Source organism: Leptodactylus fuscus, chromosome 5, assembly GCF_031893055.1.
Source record: "Leptodactylus fuscus isolate aLepFus1 chromosome 5, aLepFus1.hap2, whole genome shotgun sequence".
NCBI classification, from domain to species: domain Eukaryota; kingdom Metazoa; phylum Chordata; class Amphibia; order Anura; family Leptodactylidae; genus Leptodactylus; species Leptodactylus fuscus.
The window spans coordinates 49,078,618-49,099,303 of NC_134269.1; the positions used below are offsets into that span (position 1 = coordinate 49,078,618).

A 20,686-nucleotide genomic window follows, 5' to 3' on the forward strand; every position below is an offset into this window, starting at 1 on the left:
GTTGAAAGTTCACCACGGCCCCGCCATTTCTAGTTACGCCACTGTATAGATCTATATGATTTGGAGCAAGAATTTATAGTAAAAAGCAGAATAGGACTCCTGCTTACTCCGCCCATACCGGCTGATTGACAGCCTTCTCTTTACACAATCTGACATAGGAAAAGCTGTCAATCAGTCTGTATGGGTTAGGGATTCAGGACTCATATTGGGTCTACTAGGTGTCCTGTTATGATTTATACTGCTGTTTTATTCAGACATTCTGCACCAAGCCATATAAACCTATAGCTTATCTGCCTCTGTCATATCCTACTCTCAGAGAGAGCAGCAGAAATCTCCTGTCACCAGAACCCAGCATATCAGCCTACACCTACAGATAGATAGGTTAGAGTCACCTCCATCACACTGTGTTTTGGCCTTGTGAATGGGTGCCTCCATTGACAAGATATCAATGGTTTTGTCAACATGCAAATGAGTTCTTTGGAGCAACAAGGGCTGTACCGTTGCCCCCAGAGAGGATTGGTGGCAATGCCCTCATCCCTCCAAAGAGCTCAATTGCCTATTGACAAAAACAGTAGGCACCATTTGATTTAGGTGACCATAACCGATCTACCTGCAGAGCTGGGTTGATATGCTTGGTGCTGGTAACAGACTCCCTTTAAGGAACAGACTTAAAGATAGTCTATGTTAGTGAAGATAGAAGGAAATCAAGATGTACCCCCTGTAAAAATGCCACTTTTGCACATTACAGTTTCGAAGACACATTCTGTCACTGTCGTCACGGAATTACAATCATGCTTATCATAACTCGGCTTGTTTCAGACTTTGACATTGAGTCCAGAGCTCCATATACAGGTATCGATGGCTCATTGAGCCTGCCAGATGTGGCTCTTCATGGTTCTTAGCTTCTCCACCAGTACTTGTTAAGAGGCAACTTATCCTAATATTCAAATAAAAAAATACATGTAATGCTAAAAGCAAGAATTGCTGTCAATGTATCGAAGAAAGGCACGAAAGATGGAATGATTGTGTATTGCTGTTGAACCGATGCTGCATCATCTCTTTGGCTGTTCACCTTGTCCTCTAAATGTCTCGCTGCTTTGTTCCCTTAGGCAGATGAATGCTGAATTCACATCTTTGAGGTCTGTGCATGTGGGTCAGCTCGATGCGTCTTCTTTGCGGTGGTTTTTATAGTGTGTGATGACTATCCAAGAGGATCTCTCTGGAGGGAGGAGGATTTGTAGTCTCTATAATCCGTTTACATACAGTATGTTTCAAGAGGTACATGCCATAGTGTAATTCCTACTCCTTGAATCTGAGTTCATAGAAAATGCTAGCATCATACTTGTAATGTTCACATTGTCAGTGTCCTACATATATATATAATGTTCTGTATCTGGCACTGGCACAGGGATTTATCAGTCACCTATTATCCAATCCTGGTCGGGATACATGGGGAGTGCAAGTTGAGCAGTCTGTCTGTTTCTGGAGATTAGGACTTCATGGTGCAAATAGGTACCACAATCACTAGGATTACCGTACAGGCAGCTGCGGTGATGAGTGCCGCCATCTTACAGACCTTGGCCCGCCGGAATTCAGCTTCCTTTCTTTTCAGTAGAGAGTCATAACCCGGAGTGTAGATGTCTTCCATCCAAAACTCCAAGTTATTTGGGTTCAGGGATTCCTGAGTCTGTAAGGAACAAAATGACAGTAGACCACAATAATGGTAGAAGCACAGATTTGCACAACCAATGACTACTACAGTGAGCATCAAAAAATAAAAAAGTACATGGACATACTGTATTGACACAATAGAAGCCAACAAGACACTGGAGCTTTAAGCCTTGCACACAAGGGCAAGCAGGGGACACAGATTTACCATAATTTATGGCAGAAATTTGGCATAAATGACTGGGGAAGTATGCCAGCTACGACCGGATGTCCATTTTTCCTCGAGGTGCACAGCCTGATTAATGAGGAGTCATGCACCTTGTCATAAATGTGGGGCAACCTCCGCTGGCTTCGGGGCTATGAAAACTGGTGTGGGTAACACCATATTTCATACACCCCAAAGTTATTACCTATGTCAGGTGAATGGGGGCATATCTATACAGTATGTTTGATATACAGTATATGCCAGGAGTATCCCAGAGCACACACCAGTGTGAACAGAACCTGATAGAGTACCTCCGATTATAAATCCACTTATCATAACTGAATGGTACAGGTAAATATATGAAACTTTGTAATATATTTTATTAAAGAAAAAAGACATTTGCTTCTCCGTCTATTAGGCTTCTTTCACCTTTCCCTTCACTCAGGGTCTTCTCTCTATAGTATCTGTACACATCATTAGGTTCACATACAGAAGTCTATGGAGGAGAAGGCTGCTGTTGACCTGTTAATTGATTTATGACCTCATTCTGTGATGTGGTAGAGCCTTGACTTTAAAGAAAGCAGGTTAAAAAGAGCTCTTTCATGTACCGTGTAGCAGAATATAGCAGCTGCAATTATATGTGTGTCCTCCTCTACATTCTCCATAGACTTCTATGTAAAAAGTAACTCACCTAGATAAAAGGAGAAGGAAACATATTTCTTCAGTAAGTTGCATTACAAAGTTTCTTATATTCACATGAATTATTCATTTATGTAAAGTTGTTTTAAAATTGGTGGTACCTTAAACAAAATTTTGGGGCCAATTTATGAAGACAGCATGTTCCATACCAGCTTGATCAATCCTCCTGCTGGAGTTTGCAGCTGATCCTATCATTACAACTCAATTTTTTCTCACTAACACGTCGGAATTGCCTTAAGAAAGGCTATTCGTCTCCTACCTTTAGACGTCTTCTCTGCGCCGCTGTATGGTATAAATCCCGGTTTTTGTTGGTATGCAAATGAGTTCTATCGCAGCACTGGGGAACTCTCCAGCGCCGCCTTCCATCTTCTTCAGGAATGTACTCTTCACGCGTCTTCTTCCGCGCAGGCTTCAGACATCTAGGCCTAGGGCAAAGCCGACTGTGCATGCCCGCCGAAGAAGATGCATGAAGAGGACGTTCCAGAAGAAGATGGCCCCATCTATGCCAAATTTATGGGGCGAATGGCCAAACCTACACAACAGCCCCCCCCCCCCCCCTTGTCATGCCTCCTTTGAAGAAAGTGTTGTGCAAAGTGCAGAACATAAAAAAGTCACAATATTTGTGCAAGTCTGCACAAATTTTGACTTTTTAAATCCTGTGCCCTGCAAGCCAGTTTTTATTTTTCTTGGCTTGTACGCCAGTTTTCTGACACCCAAGTCAGTATAAATGAGCCCCAACGTGTAAACTTATATACAACGTGTCCTTTTGCAATATGCTTTTTTTTTACATTTATTTTAGTCCTTCTATGTGGTTTGAACCTGCATTATTTCTTAAAAGAAGGCACGACTAGGGACGCAGGTTATACAAAGGGGTTAATTACTTTATAATATAAGAACCTAATATTTCTCATGGCAGAATTTAGAATTATATGTCCAGTCCAAGCGATCTTTTTTTTTTGGCTAAATAGCTTAGATACTAGAGATGAGCGAGTACTGTTCGGATCAGCCGATCTGAACAGCACGCTCGCATAGAAATGAATGGACGTAGCCGGCACGCGGGGGGTTAAGCGGCCGGCCGACGTCAAAGCGGAAGTACCAGGTGCATCCATTCATTTCTATGGAGCGTGCTGTTCGGATCGGCTGATCCGAACAGTACTCGCTCATCTCTATTAGATACCAGTGTCATACATGGAGGTAACTGGCAAGAGACATTTATAATGCTGACATATTTAGGTAAGATTTCTTACCCATGACGTTCCAACTGACCGTTTAACTTAAGGGTGACTTCTGTCCCCCAAAGGTGCTCAATTTTTTTTTAAAAAAAGGCATATTGTGCAGTATGCGTTTCTTTACCGGAAGTCACAGCATGAAATGGCACAGTCTGCTAAACAGAAACCCCAATGGATATGATCCAAATGAAGGCATTTTTAGCCTCTGTCTGGGTGGGGGGGGGGGGGTACGGGTCAGTGTAATAAATGCAGCAGGAGCTTTTCTCTGTGAATATGTCAAACGGACAAGAGCACAGTATGAAATAAGCCTTTGGCTGCTTTCACACTGCATTTTGCATTTCCAGTTGGACATATACTGTATGTCATGAGAATTTCCTGATGTATTCCTCTGCTAATACGCCTGTCACCCATAGGCTCCTTATTATAAATCTGCTCTACGCTACTCTATATAGCAGTAAAGAATGTATAACAACATGTCCTAGTCTGACAGACACTAAAAGGACACTCTTATGACCTCTGTCAGATGAATGTGAGCTTATGGATAGGTTTGACATATACGCTGGTACTATTCCTCGCACATACTGCAATCTGCCAATGCAAAATGGCGTGTGACAGTGGCCTAAGCAGAAATAGGTATTTACAGGTTGTCAGATGTAAGCTCAGATACTTGCATTAGACAGCAAACTAATACCAAACTAAAACACCAAGGGAGGATTTTATTAAGACTGCCCTGCTCTTAATAAGGCCCCTTGCAGACAGCCATGTTTGACTTCAGTATGCTATACGGGATTTTCCTGGATAACACACTGACCCATTCATTTCTATCGGCCCACACACATGACCATGTGTTACACGGATCGGTGTGCGGACTGACGGTCTGGGCTGCAAAACTCACAACAGGTCCTATTCCTGTCCAGTTTCTGTGGCTCCTATTCATTGAATGAATGGGGCACAAAAACATGCTTGGTGCACAGACGGCACACGGATGTTATTCATTTGCCACTCATGTGCCGATCATGCCGTTCAATCGTGGCCAGCCCACGGTCGTCTGAAAGGGGCCTTGTTCAGGTGCAAGTCAGTATGCCAGAACGGACATCTACATCAAGGACTGGCGTAGATTTCCTATATAACTTACGCCAGTTTTCTGGTGCAGGGCCAAGATGTCCCGTATCCGTCATGCCCCACTTTCCACCCTCATTTGCAGAAAGCGGCAAGCGAGGCACCTGGTGGGGAATATGGTGCTAGAAAGTTACAGAACATTTCATTATACAATGATTCAGCTTTGGTTATATACGGCTTTAACCCCTTTCATAGTAAAACAACAGTGCTTAGTATAGATGAGAATAGCCTACGTATGACACGGACGTACCTGGAGATCCAGTGCTGTGAGACGCCCCTTTTCTCCTGAGTTGTGTGCATATTCTTCTATAGTCCATGACGGTTGGGTTCGTTTTAACTCTGCCATCTCTGTTAGCCGCATGTCTGTGTAAATGGGGTTGCTTTTCATGTGGGACTTCAGAGATGCTGGATAAGGGTGTGGACTGAACACTTGCTCGACCATGTAGGAGTCCCTGGCAGGTTTTGGCATCCTGTGCAAATGAGGTATTTCATGCTGGCAATCCACCGAAAGCAAATAACAGGATAAAGATACATTACGAAGGTATACCAATGTAAGAGGTCAGCTCTAGGCTGGACCGGGGTGAGTCTTTGGATATTGTCTACCTTGAGTTTGCAAAAGCATTTTACGCTGTACTATATAAAAGGTTGCTACATAAAATGAGAAGACTTGGACTGGGGCGAAATGTCTGTGAATGGTAAGTAATGGTGATAGAAAACAGAGGATGGTCATCGACCGTAAGTACTGAAACTGAGCCACTGTTACTAGTCAGGTCTCACAGAGGTCAGTATTGGGGGCTATTCTCTAATATACTTAGAAATAATCTTATAGGAGGAATAAGTTGGATCAGGATAAGTTAGAGGCACATGGGAAGGGGAATACAGGACAAGATTTCTTACTAAATAGGAAAACACTGACTAAGGGATGTTAGTTCACAGTAAAGATAAGTGTAGCATCTAGTGCCAAGCAGCTGCTGCCAAGGCAAATAAGATCATGGGGTGCAGCAAAAGAGGAATGGATGTACGTGAAGGAAACATCACAGTGCTACTTTCCAAATCACATGCTAGACTGCACATGGAAATTTGGAAGTGATTTATCAAGAGGGGGTTTTAGCCACTTTTTTCACTTGGCTTCTTTTCCATTAGTGATTTTTTAGGTTTGCAGCAAATTTATCAAACCATCTCATGATGCTACTTGATAAATTTGTTGCAGTTCACTAGTAGGAGGGTGCCAGAGTTCACCAATTATTATTTTTGGGGGGAAATGGAGTCTGTTTGTGCAAACATTTTGCAGTCACAAGTAATAAATAAGGGAGTGTTCACACTACCGTCGGTGTCTGACAGCTAGTGTCCGCTGCTAATGTCCGTTCAAAATCTTGTGCGGACATTAGCATGGGACACTAGCTGTGTCCGTAACATTTTGCATTGATTTAAATGGACATCGTGTGCGTTCTTTTACTGTCTGTGTCTGTCCTTAACTGTCCGTTCCCAAAGATGTCCGACTTTTAAAGAGGATAGCAAAACCCCGACATGTAGTTTTTTTCTGTCCGCTTGAAAAGTCGGACATCTTTGGGAACAAACAGTTAAGGACACCCACGGACAGTAAAAAAACGCACCCGATGTCCATTTAAATCAATGCAAAATGTCACGGACACAGCTAGTGTCCGCTGCTAATGTCCGCACATACGGACATTAGCAGCGGACACTAGCTGTCAGACACCAACGCTAGTGTGAACGCCCCCTTAGGCTCAAAGGGGTTGTCTAGTTTCAGACAACTATTGAGAGGAAAATATTATTGTTAGTATAATGAAAAGTTTTAACAACTTTCCAATATGCTTTCTGGTTTTCTAGATCTCTGCTTGTTGTAATTCACTCGGTTTACTTCCAATGGATAAAAATCAGTCAATGGTCATGTGATATACAGTCTATGGTCACATTAGCTCCCACATTTCCCCACATGATATGATGTCATTTCAGGCTAAGTTTTTATGTCCAGGCACCATCCACGTGTTAAAAGACACGACTAGTGACGGCTCATAAAGTTTTATGTTTGTGTAATGACAGTCACCTCTATTACAGAATTGTCTGAATACTGTATAAGCAATGCCGCCCCTGCTACCTCTTGTGTCACGCCCTCTACCTCATAGATTGTAAGCTCTTGTGAGCAGGGCCCTCAGTCCCATTGTGTGAAATGACTTTCTTTGTAATGTATCTTTCTGTCTGTATTTGAACCCTACAAATTGTACAGCGCTGCAGAATATGTTGGCGCTATATAAATAAAATGTATTATTATTATTATTATTATTATGTGATGTACAATCCATGGTCGTGTGATGTACAGTCCGTGGTCATGTGATAGACACACAGGTACACAGTTCATACCGGATAGGTGTTTGATTACTGTGCTGTGACTATAACAAGCTGTGCATCTGTGTGTGCATCACATGACCATGGACATAATATCACATGACTATGGACTGTATATCACGTGACCACGGACTGACTTTTATCCACTGAAAACAAAATTAATGAAAGCAAGCAAAGATCTAGAAATCTGTGAGGAATTGATACAGAAAGCATATCGGAAGATTGTAGAATTTTTCATTATACAAACAATAACATTTATTTCTCAATATTTATTTGAAACTGGACAACCTGGCCTGGCCCTCATGTGGCTTAAACCATGGCGTAAACAATGCTACAATTTCCAAAACCATTGCATTTTTAGAAATTGCAGCAGTGAATTATGCTTATGGAAATGCTGATGGTTTCCCTATAGGTATAAATGAAGCTAAAAGAACTTCTGTGAAAGTGCTGCAGGAAAAACAGCGATACTTTTCAGTCACAGTATTTCCTGCAGCACTTTTTTGCTACGGCCCACTACGTGTGGCCTTAGCTTAAAGGGGTTTTTCCATCTCAGGGTTTCTCTCGCTCTTCTGTCTCCTCTCCCCTCCCCTTCCTGATTTTTAGAGCAATCCAGCAGGATGCTCCATGCTTGTAATAAGGAGCCACCCTCTACATTTAGAAGGAATAAGGTTTCTAAACCAAATGGGATGTTTTACTGTAAGACCATAAAGGCTTTGGAACTCTCTGCCATAGGAAGTTGTCGTGGAAAGGTCTATAAAAGAGTTCAATCCTGGAGGCCTTTATTGGGAGAGTCGAATATTACTGGGTTATGGTTATTGGATTTCTGGCGATGGATCATTGATCCAAGGATTTATTCTAATTGCCAGTTTTAGGATTTTCTACTAATATTAGAATTGGCATGTATCTTCTAAGGATTTTTCCCGACTCTGGATCAATATTGCAGGACAGTAGACTGTACTGAGAGGACATATTTTTTGAGCCTTACAAACTATGGCAAAATAAAAAATATTTCACATTAAAGAAGACATAAAATTATAGCTTTGAGATTTTACTTATGTGCTTGTTCTGTTACCTCTTTCGATTTGCGATGCCAGTCTCTACTCGATCCTCCTTTATCCTTTTTGTCATCTTCAGATATACTAGGCTGTTTTGGGAATCCCCAAGGTCGACATTCATGCTGGGGGTTTCCAGGCTTGGACTCAGTGGTGGTAATATCTTCATTTAATGATCGGACAGATCTTTGTGAGAATAGGGGCTTCTTCATGGCTTTTACTCTGAGACTTTCAGTGGCAGCATTAGAAATGTCTGGACAACAACAGTCAGGCTTGTCGCCATTCCCATTGTGGGAAGAGTTTTGATCTTGGAACGGACTTGGTGAAGCTCTTGTACTTGAAATGGCATCACTATGAGGTTGACTTTCAACCTCTAACTTTGCTTTCTCTGGGGGCTGTATTCTTTCATCTAGCTTATTTAACTTGGCCAAAACTTGGGATACCTCATCTCGCACACCAGAAAGTGACTCCAACTTTCTTTCTATCTCTCCAATTCTTCTGACTAATTTTCTGACACTACTTTTGAGTTCTTCTTCTTCTAAAGTCTCGCCCCGTGGGCCCTTGGTTGGTTTGTTGCTTGATCTATTTGATGCATGTTCTGGAGAACTTTCATTGTCTGCTCGTGGAATTTGAGATAAAGAACCACTGCTATTATAGCAAGAGGATTGAGGAATACCAGAAGATCCACAAAGACTCATGTCATCTAGGAATCTGAATATGTCACTGATGTCATCGCTAATGATTTCAGAATCTGCTTCAGATTGATTTCGAGCCCTGCCCTCTATATAGCGGCTGCAGTTGGTGGGGATATTTGGTTCTTTTCCCTTTTTCGCGTCGGTTTGTTCCGTCTGCGTACCAACACTCTCGGTCTTCTCAACACTGAATTGACAGACGGGAGTTTTTGTACCCTTATCTCTGAATCTTCTTAAGGCCTCTTGTTTCTCAACATCTTGAGGCTCACAAAATTTCTTTCCATTGTTTTTCAATGCTAGATCCGGTAAATAAGAATGGTGTCGCTCTGGTACAGAAACAAAATTTGCTGCCGGTAAGCCAGTACTTGGGTAACACATTGCTTCTTCTTTTCGATTAAAAAATGATCGTTCAAAATCCGGTACTTCTTCAGTATTTAGGCTCCAGCTTTTCACAGGCTTTCCTATAAGGTGTTTGGGCTTGCTAGTAAACCTTTTTGGATCTTGTAGCGCTGAACCAGTTGTTGGACCAAAGTATGTGGAAGCCTGAAGATCATCTAAGCTTTCATGCTTTGACCTTCGAAAGTCCTCGGTAGAGGAGTATGCTGTATTCAGATAGTGAGAGCTGTAGGGCATCTCAAAACTATGATTGAAAAAAACTGTCTTGGGACTTATTTTCCCTTCATTCTTTTTCATTGTTAGGTTAGGTGAGACTCTAACCACATTATGGAAATCATCCTTAAAGACGTTTCTTCTCTGTCCACTGGAGGGTGGAAGTCTGAAAGGCTCTTCACTAGGTGTGGGTGGCAGTGATTCCGGCTCAGATAATGGCTGACTGGGAAAATAGGTGCTTTGCATTTCACAGGATTGCGGTGTTACCATAGGGTACGAGTCCAAACTTTGCAGTCTCTCCATAGAAGATGCTCGCTCATTTCCTTCTTGCTTTACTCCTAAAAGGAAATTTGGCTCAGGGAGAAATGTATGACATCCTTCACACTCTTCTTTGTGGCAACTGGAGGACCTGGTAATGGAATAGCTACGATTGGTATCTCGTTTCTGTGCTTCTTTATGTGGGGCCATATCTTTGCCACTATAAACCTCTGTATCGGATTCCATGCCCTCTTTCTGCTGAGACTGCTGTTGAATGGGCAGTTTTTCTTTGGCAGCCCCATCATTCATTTGTATCAGGTTAAATATAGTGACTATATCGGCAGCTGCGATAATTTTTTTGGACTGTTGATTCTCGGCGGCATTTCTCATCTTGTCCCGGAAAAGGCTTGCTGGGAAGCTGGGATCTTGACAGGCAGTGTAGTAAAGGAGACTGCGTAGCTTTGCAAGTTCGGGTAGTTCATATCGGGAACATAAAGATTTACACAGATCTTGGTAAGAAACTGAGTTTTGTTTTGAGTCTAAATCTTCTAGAATCTTCACAAGAAGATAGGAAGAGTCCTGGGCATCACCCATGGTGACAGGTTTCTGTATTCCTACAGTGGGTGCAAGAAAAAAACATTATATTCCAGACAGCAATGATGCAAAATAATTTAACACCTAAATTCATCCAAAACCTTAAAGGGGTTGTCTGGGATTAACTAATCGGTAGGGGGCCAACACCCGGCCCCCAGACCAATCAGCTGTGCGGAGCCACTTCTGGTGCCTATTCTGTACAAAGTACAGGGATAGAAGCAGAAATCTGTGTCCCCTGTATAGCTGCTAGGCGCATTCATTGCAGTTCAGTGCAGTAGGAGCTTAGTTGTAGTGATAGCTCCCGGCCACTATATAGCAGTCAGAGCTGTCTGCTACTGGCCCTATATATTGTATAGGATGGGTGTAAAAAGCGGCTACTTACAGCTGATCAGTCTGGGGGCCAGGTGTTGTTCCCTTACCGATCAGATATTTGAGGAAAGGCCATTAAAAAATTAAAGCCAGGGACTACTGGACCCCTCCACCATCAACAGAATGAGGGTCTCTGATTGCCGCTTGTGAAATGAGTGGTGGTACACATACATTCACTTCTATGAGACTTCCAAACATCTCAATCATTCCAATAGAAGTGAATGAAATGTAAGTAAAAATTTCTCTATGCATATAAAATTAAGAATAAGTTATTTGAAAAGAATGGTGGACAAGCAAGTACCCCACCACTCTATTAATGTGGAACACTTGGGCACCCTCACTCCCAACAACTAGACATTTATACCCTTTGAATAGAATAAAAAAGGTTTCAGTAATGGTAAAACTGCTTAAATATGACTCTTCGGATAAGCTAGACTATACCCAGAAAACTTTATGGGGTGAGGCTAGGTTCACATCTGTGCTTGGGTTTCCATTCAGGGGAGTCCACTTGGGGACCCCCAAACGGAAACCTAATCGGTTAACCACAAACCCCATAGACTATAATGGGGTCCATATGGTTTCCAAATTGTCAAAAATGCAGACAGAAAATGGAGAGGAAAATTTTTCAAGCGGAGAGGGGAACTGCAGCAATGCCATGTGACCAGTGAATGGGACATCACTGACCTGAGAAGAGAAAGCAACACTATGGATAGGTCATCAATATCATAATCCCAGAAAACTCCGCTTTTCTTTATAGCTAAGAGCAGCCATTCAGTAATAATACACCTTGGCTGTAATCATGTAGAAAAACACAGAATACATCCAATCACGACATGAAAACAAATGGAAAAGATGTTCAGTATCTGCTTTTAATTAGCGAAAAACATCTAGGTGAGACATTCCCTTTAACATGTCTGGAGTATTACTAAAGGAGATTGTGTAGCAATTCTGAGTTGCTATGTGATTCTACTATTTATATCTCTTGTTATCTCTCCAAGTTGAAAGAGGTGTTAAATGTAATCAGAACTACAAAAGTGGAAGTCTAATTAATGGAAGAGTCAGGAAGAGTGATTAAGATGCTGAGCGCTAGTACTCACAGGGAGCGGGACTCATCCTGCAGATCTCCTATGGTTTTATTCTGCCATCCTTCAGCATTATGTAATGATTTCATATCACCTTGAATATCTCAAAAAGAAATGCTTCCCCCTTCTAAGTCCAAGTCCTTGCTGTGTTTTCATAGAAAGGTGAATATCTACCGTTTAATACTTTGCTTACCCCCTTAGCGCAATCACATCTTGCTGTAATTTTGCGCAAAATTTTTGCAGATTAGCAAAACCATAATTCAACTGAAATATGAAAATTCATCCATATACTCTGCAATCGTCAAAAGCCAAGCACTGCTTGCTTTAGGACATGTTCACATGTGGTGGATATGCTATAGATTTTAAACCAAGATATGCAAACAGAAAATCAACAGAATATTACAGCAGCAGCAAAGTAGATTTTAGCAGATCTTATTCACAGCATGTCAATTCTTTACTCGTATTTTTACATAAGGTGAAACCTTCCACACAATTTCTTTACAAAACTTGCTTGTAACATATGGATTTAGCTGCAGAATCAGAACTTTTTTTTTTTGTAACTTCAGGGCAAAAGTAGGGACGACCTTTTTAAGGGGCATGTCCTTTATAAATGGGCACAGTTACACTGACGAGCAATGTTTAGAGCTTGGGACTTTAAGGCTCCGTATCTCACCATCCACTACAGATTGGAACATGAGACTGCCATCACTTTTTAGACAATCATCTTGGCTATCTAATGCATAAATTTGACTTCCAACTATTTAGCATATGATTATTTATGGAGATTCTTGTCATTGTTACTGTTTTGTTCCTGGTGGTAGAAAAATCTTTTTCTTGTGTACTACACATTATAACATGTTCTCACATTCCCTAATAGCTTGGTGTGTTATTAGGTTGATCCCCAAGTGAGAGGTCAATAGTTGAAATTGAGGATCAGCCATGAAGAAGATTTCCCAAGAATAGAGAAACAGCATCATCCAGCTCATCGATAGTGGTCCCTTGGCCAAGAAAATTGTCAAATTGCATCATGTGAGTGTCATGACTGTTGGAAGAATGCAAAATGAAGTCTGTCCATCCATTAAAAGCCAAAAGGTGGGCATCCAGGAAAAATATCAAATGTAAAGAAATTAAATTACTGGTGCTATATAAATAAACAACAATAATAATATCAGAGTCACCAAGTCAGCTCATCACAAGATCTATCACTTCTGGTGCAACAAACAGTGCAGTGGAGGATAGTCTGGAATGGTGGCCCTAAAAAGGATGAAGACGCTTCAAATTCATTATTGTCCCAAGAAGCATCAGCTCAGGTTTGCAAAAAAGTATGAAAAGTGGACAGTAGAAGATGGGAAACAGGACTGGGTTCTGATGGATGCAAATGGGTCTGGAAGAACCAAGAGAAAGGGGGCTAACGAATCAAGAAACTGAAGGAAATGTCAAGTTTGTTTCACAGCCAAAGATGTTGGATACTTGGCCTGGATTGATGGTGGTCTCAATGCTGAGCTATATGTGAGTATCCCACAAGACAACTTACTTTGTATATTTCAGTGCTATGGGTATGAAAAGCAGGACAACGATCTGAAGCATATATAACGAAGAGATGGTTGAATGGCCATGGCGTACTGGATTGGCACCCACAGTCCCCAGACTTTAACCAAATTGAATACTTGTGGGTGGAGTAGAAGAAAATGCTGTATTTGTACCCAAGTGAGTTTACCAGTATGCACTAACACAAGTAACATGTAGAAGAGGCCGGAGATCAGATTTTGGTCGAGACATGCTGGAATCTTATCAAAAGCATTCTTAGAAGGATTCAGGCAGTGTTGAAAACCTGCAAAATAATAATAACTAACATTTTGATTTTTAGGAGCAAAACAGTGCACAATGCAGTAGTATGATAATAATCTGCATAACTAATCATATGCTAAATAATTGCAAGTTAATTTTATTTATGAGATAGCCAAGAGGATTGTCTATAAAAGGATGGTGGTCTCACGTAGGAAGCTGCAGTGGATGGTGAGATATGGAGCCTGAAAGTCAAAAGCTGAAAACATTGTTACCCTTTTGCTCCTCAGTGTAAATATACTCAGATCTGTACTGCAAGTTTTGAACTCAGAATCCCAGTTAATGGTGATGTATACAAGGCAAACTCTACTGCTTGAGACACTGCCTCCATTGGGGTGTCAGTGGGAGGTTTTTCTATTACCAAAATTCAGTAGTAACCATACATTGTTGAAATTTAGTAAGAGAAATACCTCTCACGGAGAATAATGGAGGTCGAGTGGGCAGTAGAGTGGCTTCTTCCATATATTATCATTAGGTGTATTCCTGGGTTCAAAACCTGGCTCACACCTAAGGAACAGATGAATAAAGGAAACTTTAAAAAGATTGAGGGATACCCAGGCAACCTCCTCTTTAGTATTCACTGCACTAATGTGACATGACTGTGCAGCGAATACTAATGAGCCGGCAGCCTGTATGAATGTGAAGGCTCATCAGATGACCTGACTGAGGTGACAGCACAATGCAGTGAATATTAATGATCCGGCAGCCTGGGTGAAAGTGATTGCCCATTGGGTGAGGCGACATCACAGTGCAGTGACTGCACATGAACTTACAGCCCAGGGGAAAATGAATGCTCAACAGGTGAACGGGTGAGGGGGCCTGAAAACTGGGGTACTTGACATGTCATGTACCAATTTATGCAAAACACTCTAGAGCTTAGAGATACCATGACCTTACATGGTGCGGATGATGTCACCACGGGTCCTGAAAGTTACAGCAATTGCTGCTGACTATACCGAAGAAGGTAATATGGGGGTATTTTGATTTGACTGTGAGAGAGAGGGAAATATGAGCAATGTGGGAGGCAGAGTGGGCATTAGACACTAGGGCAGAAGAACAGGGTGCAGGACTAATAAAAGAGAAAGAGATCTTTCATTTACATAGCAACCCATGCTCAAAAAAGAGGTCACTCTGATCTTGTGACTTATTGAAGAAGGGAAAGCAGCATAGGGAACGACTGTGTGAGCAGGCAACTATTACTATTGAGGAATAATCCCAGCATCATTGCAAAACAAAGGCCCTTTGGAAGGTCGAGCATGATGTTAAAGGGAGCAGCCTCTATTGGGCTTTATCACTGAGATTCTGTCTTCCTAATTACATCAGGTAAGACAGGCTTGCACATTCCAGTGAGCGCCCTCTATTGGTTTGCAACACTGAGGCACCTGACTTCCTAATTACATCATGGAAGACAGATTTGCATATTCTTCCTATTGAGGAAATAGTACTTCAAACAATATAATGAGTGAAAGAATAATCACTGGCGTCTCTTTAGGTGATTGGTTGCAGTGGGACTCAACCTCTGTTAGCTATGACTTAGAGTTGATGGTGTTTTTTAAAGAGGTTTTCTAGGGTTATGACATTCATGGCCTATCCTTAGGATAGACCATTAATATTAGATTTGTAAAGTCCAACAACCAGGACCCCCACTGTTCAGCTATTTGAAGAGCTAGTGATATTTGGGTGAGCTCCACTTCCTCTTCTGAGGCCAGTGACATCACATCTATTGGCACATGGACCCCCACTGATTTAATATTAATGACCTATCCATTGAACAAGTGATCGATATCTTAGTTTCGAAAACTTTATTATATTATTTATTGGTTTTCCTACTTGTGATGGCGTATCATACGTGTATACTACTGTTTCCAGGGATTTATTAGAGACACCTCGAGAGACCTTTGTCAGTTTCATCAGATTCCCTCCTATGCAATGCATCAATCAAGTTTGTTCATGACATTGAAGGGGTTAGGTAGAGGACATTTAGTGTGATCAGATGGACAAGACTTGATGGTCTGCCCCCACATACCATGTCTAGACTATAGCAATGACCATAACTCGTAGATAGTGGTGTAACTAAAGTTTTGCACGCCCTGGTGCAATCTTTTGTCCAGGGTCCCTACCTGATCCCTACAGCAAATTCTTGATAGTGATTGTTATGGGTTCTAAGGAGCTTAATCCACTTTAGTGTGGTTAGGGTAATCTGTGGGTCTCCTTGTCTTATTGGCCAAATGGAAGCTGCAATCTCAATACTGATGCCAGTGCCTATGGGCCCCCTAAGGCTCCTGGACCCCGATGCGACTGCACCCCCTCAAGTTACGCCCTTCTTGTAGACTTACTGCCTTGCCCTCACACTTAGCATCTTTGTGCAGACTGCAATCCCTCTGCAGACCTAAGTGACAGCGATGGCTATGATAGCATTGACAATCTGCCTGACATCATTTAGAAACCACAGTCCAAACATGTGGATAATGTAGGAAAATACTTGCAATATAAACAGGCTGCCATAACACTCACCGCAAATAGTATAGATGAAGAGTGTATCACGGTAAAATACATTGAACATGACATTCCTATTATACCAGTGTGCAAATGATGACAACGCAGATGGCGCTGTAGTTGATAATTAGATGTCTCGCCAGGTCTCTATAGTGCTAATTAACTTTGGACTAATCAAATACACAATGTAAGTGATCCATGTCGCTGAATTCTGATGCCTTTTAGATCATCTGTAGTACATTTTAACCAAGCATTTATATTTTGGGAAGAAAACTGATTGTCAGATTCCTTCATTGTCTTAAAAGGCTGTTAAAAGATTTTTAAAGTAATTTCAGGTATACATAATAAAGTAATATTAATTTTTTAAATTACATTCAAAATAATGTTTACTATTTTATATGTTTTCTTTCATGTAACCTCCTTAGTGATGCTAAGTATTAATGTTTATCACTAGGGCCTGTTTTGGACAGAATCAGTCTCCTTCCACCTCTGGCAGCTGACGACATAGTCCCTTGTTACTTCTCAGCTATACCACCATGTTACAGCAGGCGCTCCTTCCCTGGTATAAAAGCAACTTTTGTTGGTTGCTCTGCAGTGAACAGAGGATCACACTAGAGATCCACCTATGTAGGTGTGTCCACAGGTACTTAGCTCATTAGCTCCATTTTATAATGGACGCCACATGGCAGCATTACATTCAAGTGAATGGGGGCTATTTACATGCCAATTATTTTGACGGTCTGTTAAAACGGACCATCGGAATACTGGTAATGTGCTATTTACGTCCTTAATACACTGTAATGTATGGGGGATCTGTAAAAATAGCGGCCCTTTGGGTGCAACCCGTTTTGCACCTTGGTTATGTGAATGTATACTCAGGATTAGAGATGAGCGAACACTAAAATGTTCGAGGTTCGAAATTCGATTCGAACAGCCGCTCAATGTTCGTGTGTTCGAATGGGTTTCGAACCCCATTATAGTCTATGGGGAACAGATACTCGTTAAGGGGGAAACCCAAATCCGTGTCTGGAGGGTCACCAATTCCACTATGACACCCCAGGAAATGATGCCAACACCTCTGGAATGACACTGGGACAGCAGGGGAAGCATGTCTGGGGGCATCTAACACACCAAAGACCCTCTATTACCCCAACATCACAGCCTAACAACTACACACTTTACACACTCAATACCACATCTCTGACAGTAGGAAAACACCTTGAAACATGTGTATTTGGCACTTGCAGTGAGGAGAGCTTGTCACCAGCAGTGAATTTGGCCCTTGTAGTAAGTTGAGGTTGGCACCAACATTTGTTTTGAAAATCAGGGTGGATTGAGCCTCTAACCAGCAGAGTTTGGGCAAATTCATGGTGGAGGGAGCCTCTAAACACCCCAGTTTGGGCAAATTCATGGTGGAGGGAGCCTCTAAAAACCCCAGTTTGGACCAATTCATGGTGGAGGGAGCCTCTAACCAGCCCAGTGTGGGCAAATTCATGGTGGAGGGAGCCTCTAAAAAACCCAGTTTGGACCAATTCATGGTGGAGGGAGCCTCTAACCAGCCCAGTTTGGGCAAATTCATGGTGGAGGGAGCCTCTAAAAAACCCAGTTTGGACCAATTCATGGTGGAGGGAGCCTCTAACCAGCCCAGTTTGGGCAAATTCATGGTGGAGGGAGCCTCTAAAAAACCCAGTTTGGACCAATTCATGGTGGAGGGAGCCTCTAACCAGCCCAGTTTGGGCAAATTCATGGTGGAGGGAGCCTCTAAACAGCCCAGTTTGGGCAAATTCATGGTGGAGGGAGCCTCTAAACAGCCCAGTTTGGGCAAATTCATGGTGGAGGGAGCCTCTAACCAGCCCAGTTTGGACCAATTAATGGTGGAGGGAGCCTCTAACCAGCCCAGTTTGGGCAAATTCATGGTGGAGGGAGCCTCTAAACAGCCCAGTTTGGACCAATTCATGGTGGAGGGAGCCTCTAAAAAACCCAGTTTGGACCAATTCATGGTGGAGGGAGCCTCTAAACAGCCCAGTTTGGGCAAATTCATGGTGGAGGGAGCCTCTAACCAGCCCAGTTTGGACCAATTTATGGTGGAGGGAGCCTCTAACCAGCCCAGTTTGGGCAAATTCATGGTGGAGGGAGCCTCTAAACAGCCCAGTTTGGACCAATTCATGGTGGAGGGAGCCTCTAAAAAACCCAGTTTGGACCAATTCATGGTGGAGGGAGCCTCTAAACAGCCCAGTTTGGGCAAATTCATGGTGGAGGGAGCCTCTAAACAGCCCAGTTTGGGCAAATTCATGGTGGAGGGAGCCTCTAACCAGCCCAGTTTGGACCAATTCATGGTGGAGGGAGCCTCTAAACAGCCAAGTTTTGGGAAATTCATGGTGGAGGGAGCCTCTAACCAGCCCAGTTTGGACCAATTCATGGTGGAGGGAGCCTCTAAACAGCCCAGTTTGGGCAAATTCATGGTGGAGGGAGCCTCTAAAAAACCCAGTTTGGACCAATTCATGGTGGAGGGAGCCTCTAACCAGCCCAGTTTGGACCAATTAATGGTGGAGGGAGCCTCTAAACAGCCAAGTTTGGACCAATTCATGGTGGAGGGAGCCTCTAAAAACCCCAGTTTGGACCAATTCATGGTGGAGGGAGACTCTAACCAGCCCAGTTTGGGCAAATTCATGGTGGAGGGAGCCTCTAAACAGTCCAGTTTGGGCAAATTCATGGTGGAGGGAGCCTCTAACCAGCCCAGTTTGGACCAATTAATGGTGGAGGGAGCCGCTAAACAGCCCAGTTTGGACCAATTCATGGTGGAGGGAGCCTCTAAAAACCCCAGTTTGGACCAATTCATGGTGGAGGGAGCCTCTAAAAAACCCAGTTTGGACCAATTCATGGTGGAGGGAGCCTCTAACCAGCCCAGTTTGGACCAATTAATGGTGGAGGGAGCCTCTAAACAGCCAAGTTTGGACCAATTCATGGTGGAGGGAGCCTCTAAAAACCCCAGTTTGGACCAATTCATGGTGGAGGGAGCCTCTAACCAGCCCAGTTTGGGCAAATTCATGGTGGAGGGAGCCTCTAAACAGCCCAGTTTGGGCAAATTCATGGTGGAGGGAGCCTCTAAAAACCCCAGTTTGGACCAATTCATGGTGGAGGGAGCCTCTAAAAAACCCAGTTTGGACCAATTCATGGTGGAGGGAGCCTCTAAACAGCCCAGTTTGGGCAAATTCATGGTGGAGGGAGCCTCTAAAAAACCCAGTTTGGACCAATTCATGGTGGAGGGAGCCTCTAAACAGCCCAGTTTGGGCAAATTCATGGTGGAGGGAGCCTCTAAACAGCCCAGTTTGGGCAAATTCATGGTGGAGGGAGCCTCTAACCAGCCCAGTTTGGACCAATTCATGGTGGAGGGAGCCTCTAACCAGCCCAGTTTGGACCAATTCATGGTGGAGGGAGCCTCTAAAAACCCCAGTTTCGACCAATTCATGGTGGAGGGAGCCTCTAAACAGCCCAGTTTGGACCAATTCATGGTGGAGGGAGCCTCTAAAAACCCCAATTTGGACCAATTCATGGTGGAGGGAGCCTCTAACCAGCCCAGTTTGGACCAATTCATGGTGGAGGGAGCCTCTAACCAGCCCAGTTTGGGCAAATTCATGGTGGAGGGAGCCTCTAAAAACCCCAATTTGGACCAATTCATGGTGGAGGGAGCCTCTAAACAGCCCAGTTTTGGCAAATTCATGGTGGAGGGAGCCTCTAAAAACCCCAGTTTGGACCAATTCATGGTGGAGGGAGCCTCTAACCAGCCCAGTTTGGGCAAATTCATGGTGGAGGGAGCCTCTAACCAGCAGAGTTGTGGGAAAGCAGGGTGGAGGGAGCCTCTAACCAGCAGAGTTGGTGGAAATCAGGGTGGAGGGAGCCTCTAACCAGCAGAGTTGGGGGAAATCATGTTGGAGGGAGCCTAGTATTAGCAGAATTGTGCAATTGTGGATGAGTATGAGGATGCGGAGGAATTGGAGAGGTTGAGTACAGACATGGAGTTTCATGTTGGGGTGCTTTACACAGGTGGGCACAAAAATGAAGGCTCTATCCAGTGGTGGTTCATTTTTATCAAAGTGAGCCGGTCGGCACTCTCAGCTGACAGACGGGTGCGCTTGTCAGTGATGATGCCACCGGCTGCACTGAACACCCTCTCAGATAGGACGCTGGCAGCAGGACAGGACAGCACCTCCAAGGCATATAGGGCAAGTTCAAGCCACAGGTCCAACTTCGACACCCAATACGTGTAGGGCGCAGAGGGGTCGGAGAGGACAGGGCTGTGGTCGGAAAGGTATTCCCGCAACATGCGCCTATACTTCTCACGCCTGGTGACACTAGGACCCTCCGTGGCGGCACTTTGGCGAGGGGGTGCCATCAAGGTGTCCCA

General features: G+C 43.2%; 1 protein-coding gene across 1 annotated transcript in view; it reads right to left on the reverse strand.

Moving 5' to 3' along the window:
* Positions 1–604: 604 nt before the first annotated feature.
* MINAR1 (membrane integral NOTCH2 associated receptor 1) overlaps positions 605–20,686 on the reverse strand; it is a 63,931-nt gene continuing 43,849 nt past the window's right edge. The window contains exons 2-4 of the mRNA XM_075273148.1: positions 8,357–10,509; positions 5,171–5,413; positions 605–1,687 (exon numbers count right to left, since the gene is read on the reverse strand). Of these exons, the coding sequence (XP_075129249.1) occupies positions 1,490–1,687; positions 5,171–5,413; positions 8,357–10,489 (2,574 nt within the window). The 5' untranslated portion in view covers positions 10,490–10,509 and the 3' untranslated portion in view covers positions 605–1,489. The remainder of the gene's footprint in view (positions 1,688–5,170; positions 5,414–8,356; positions 10,510–20,686) is intronic.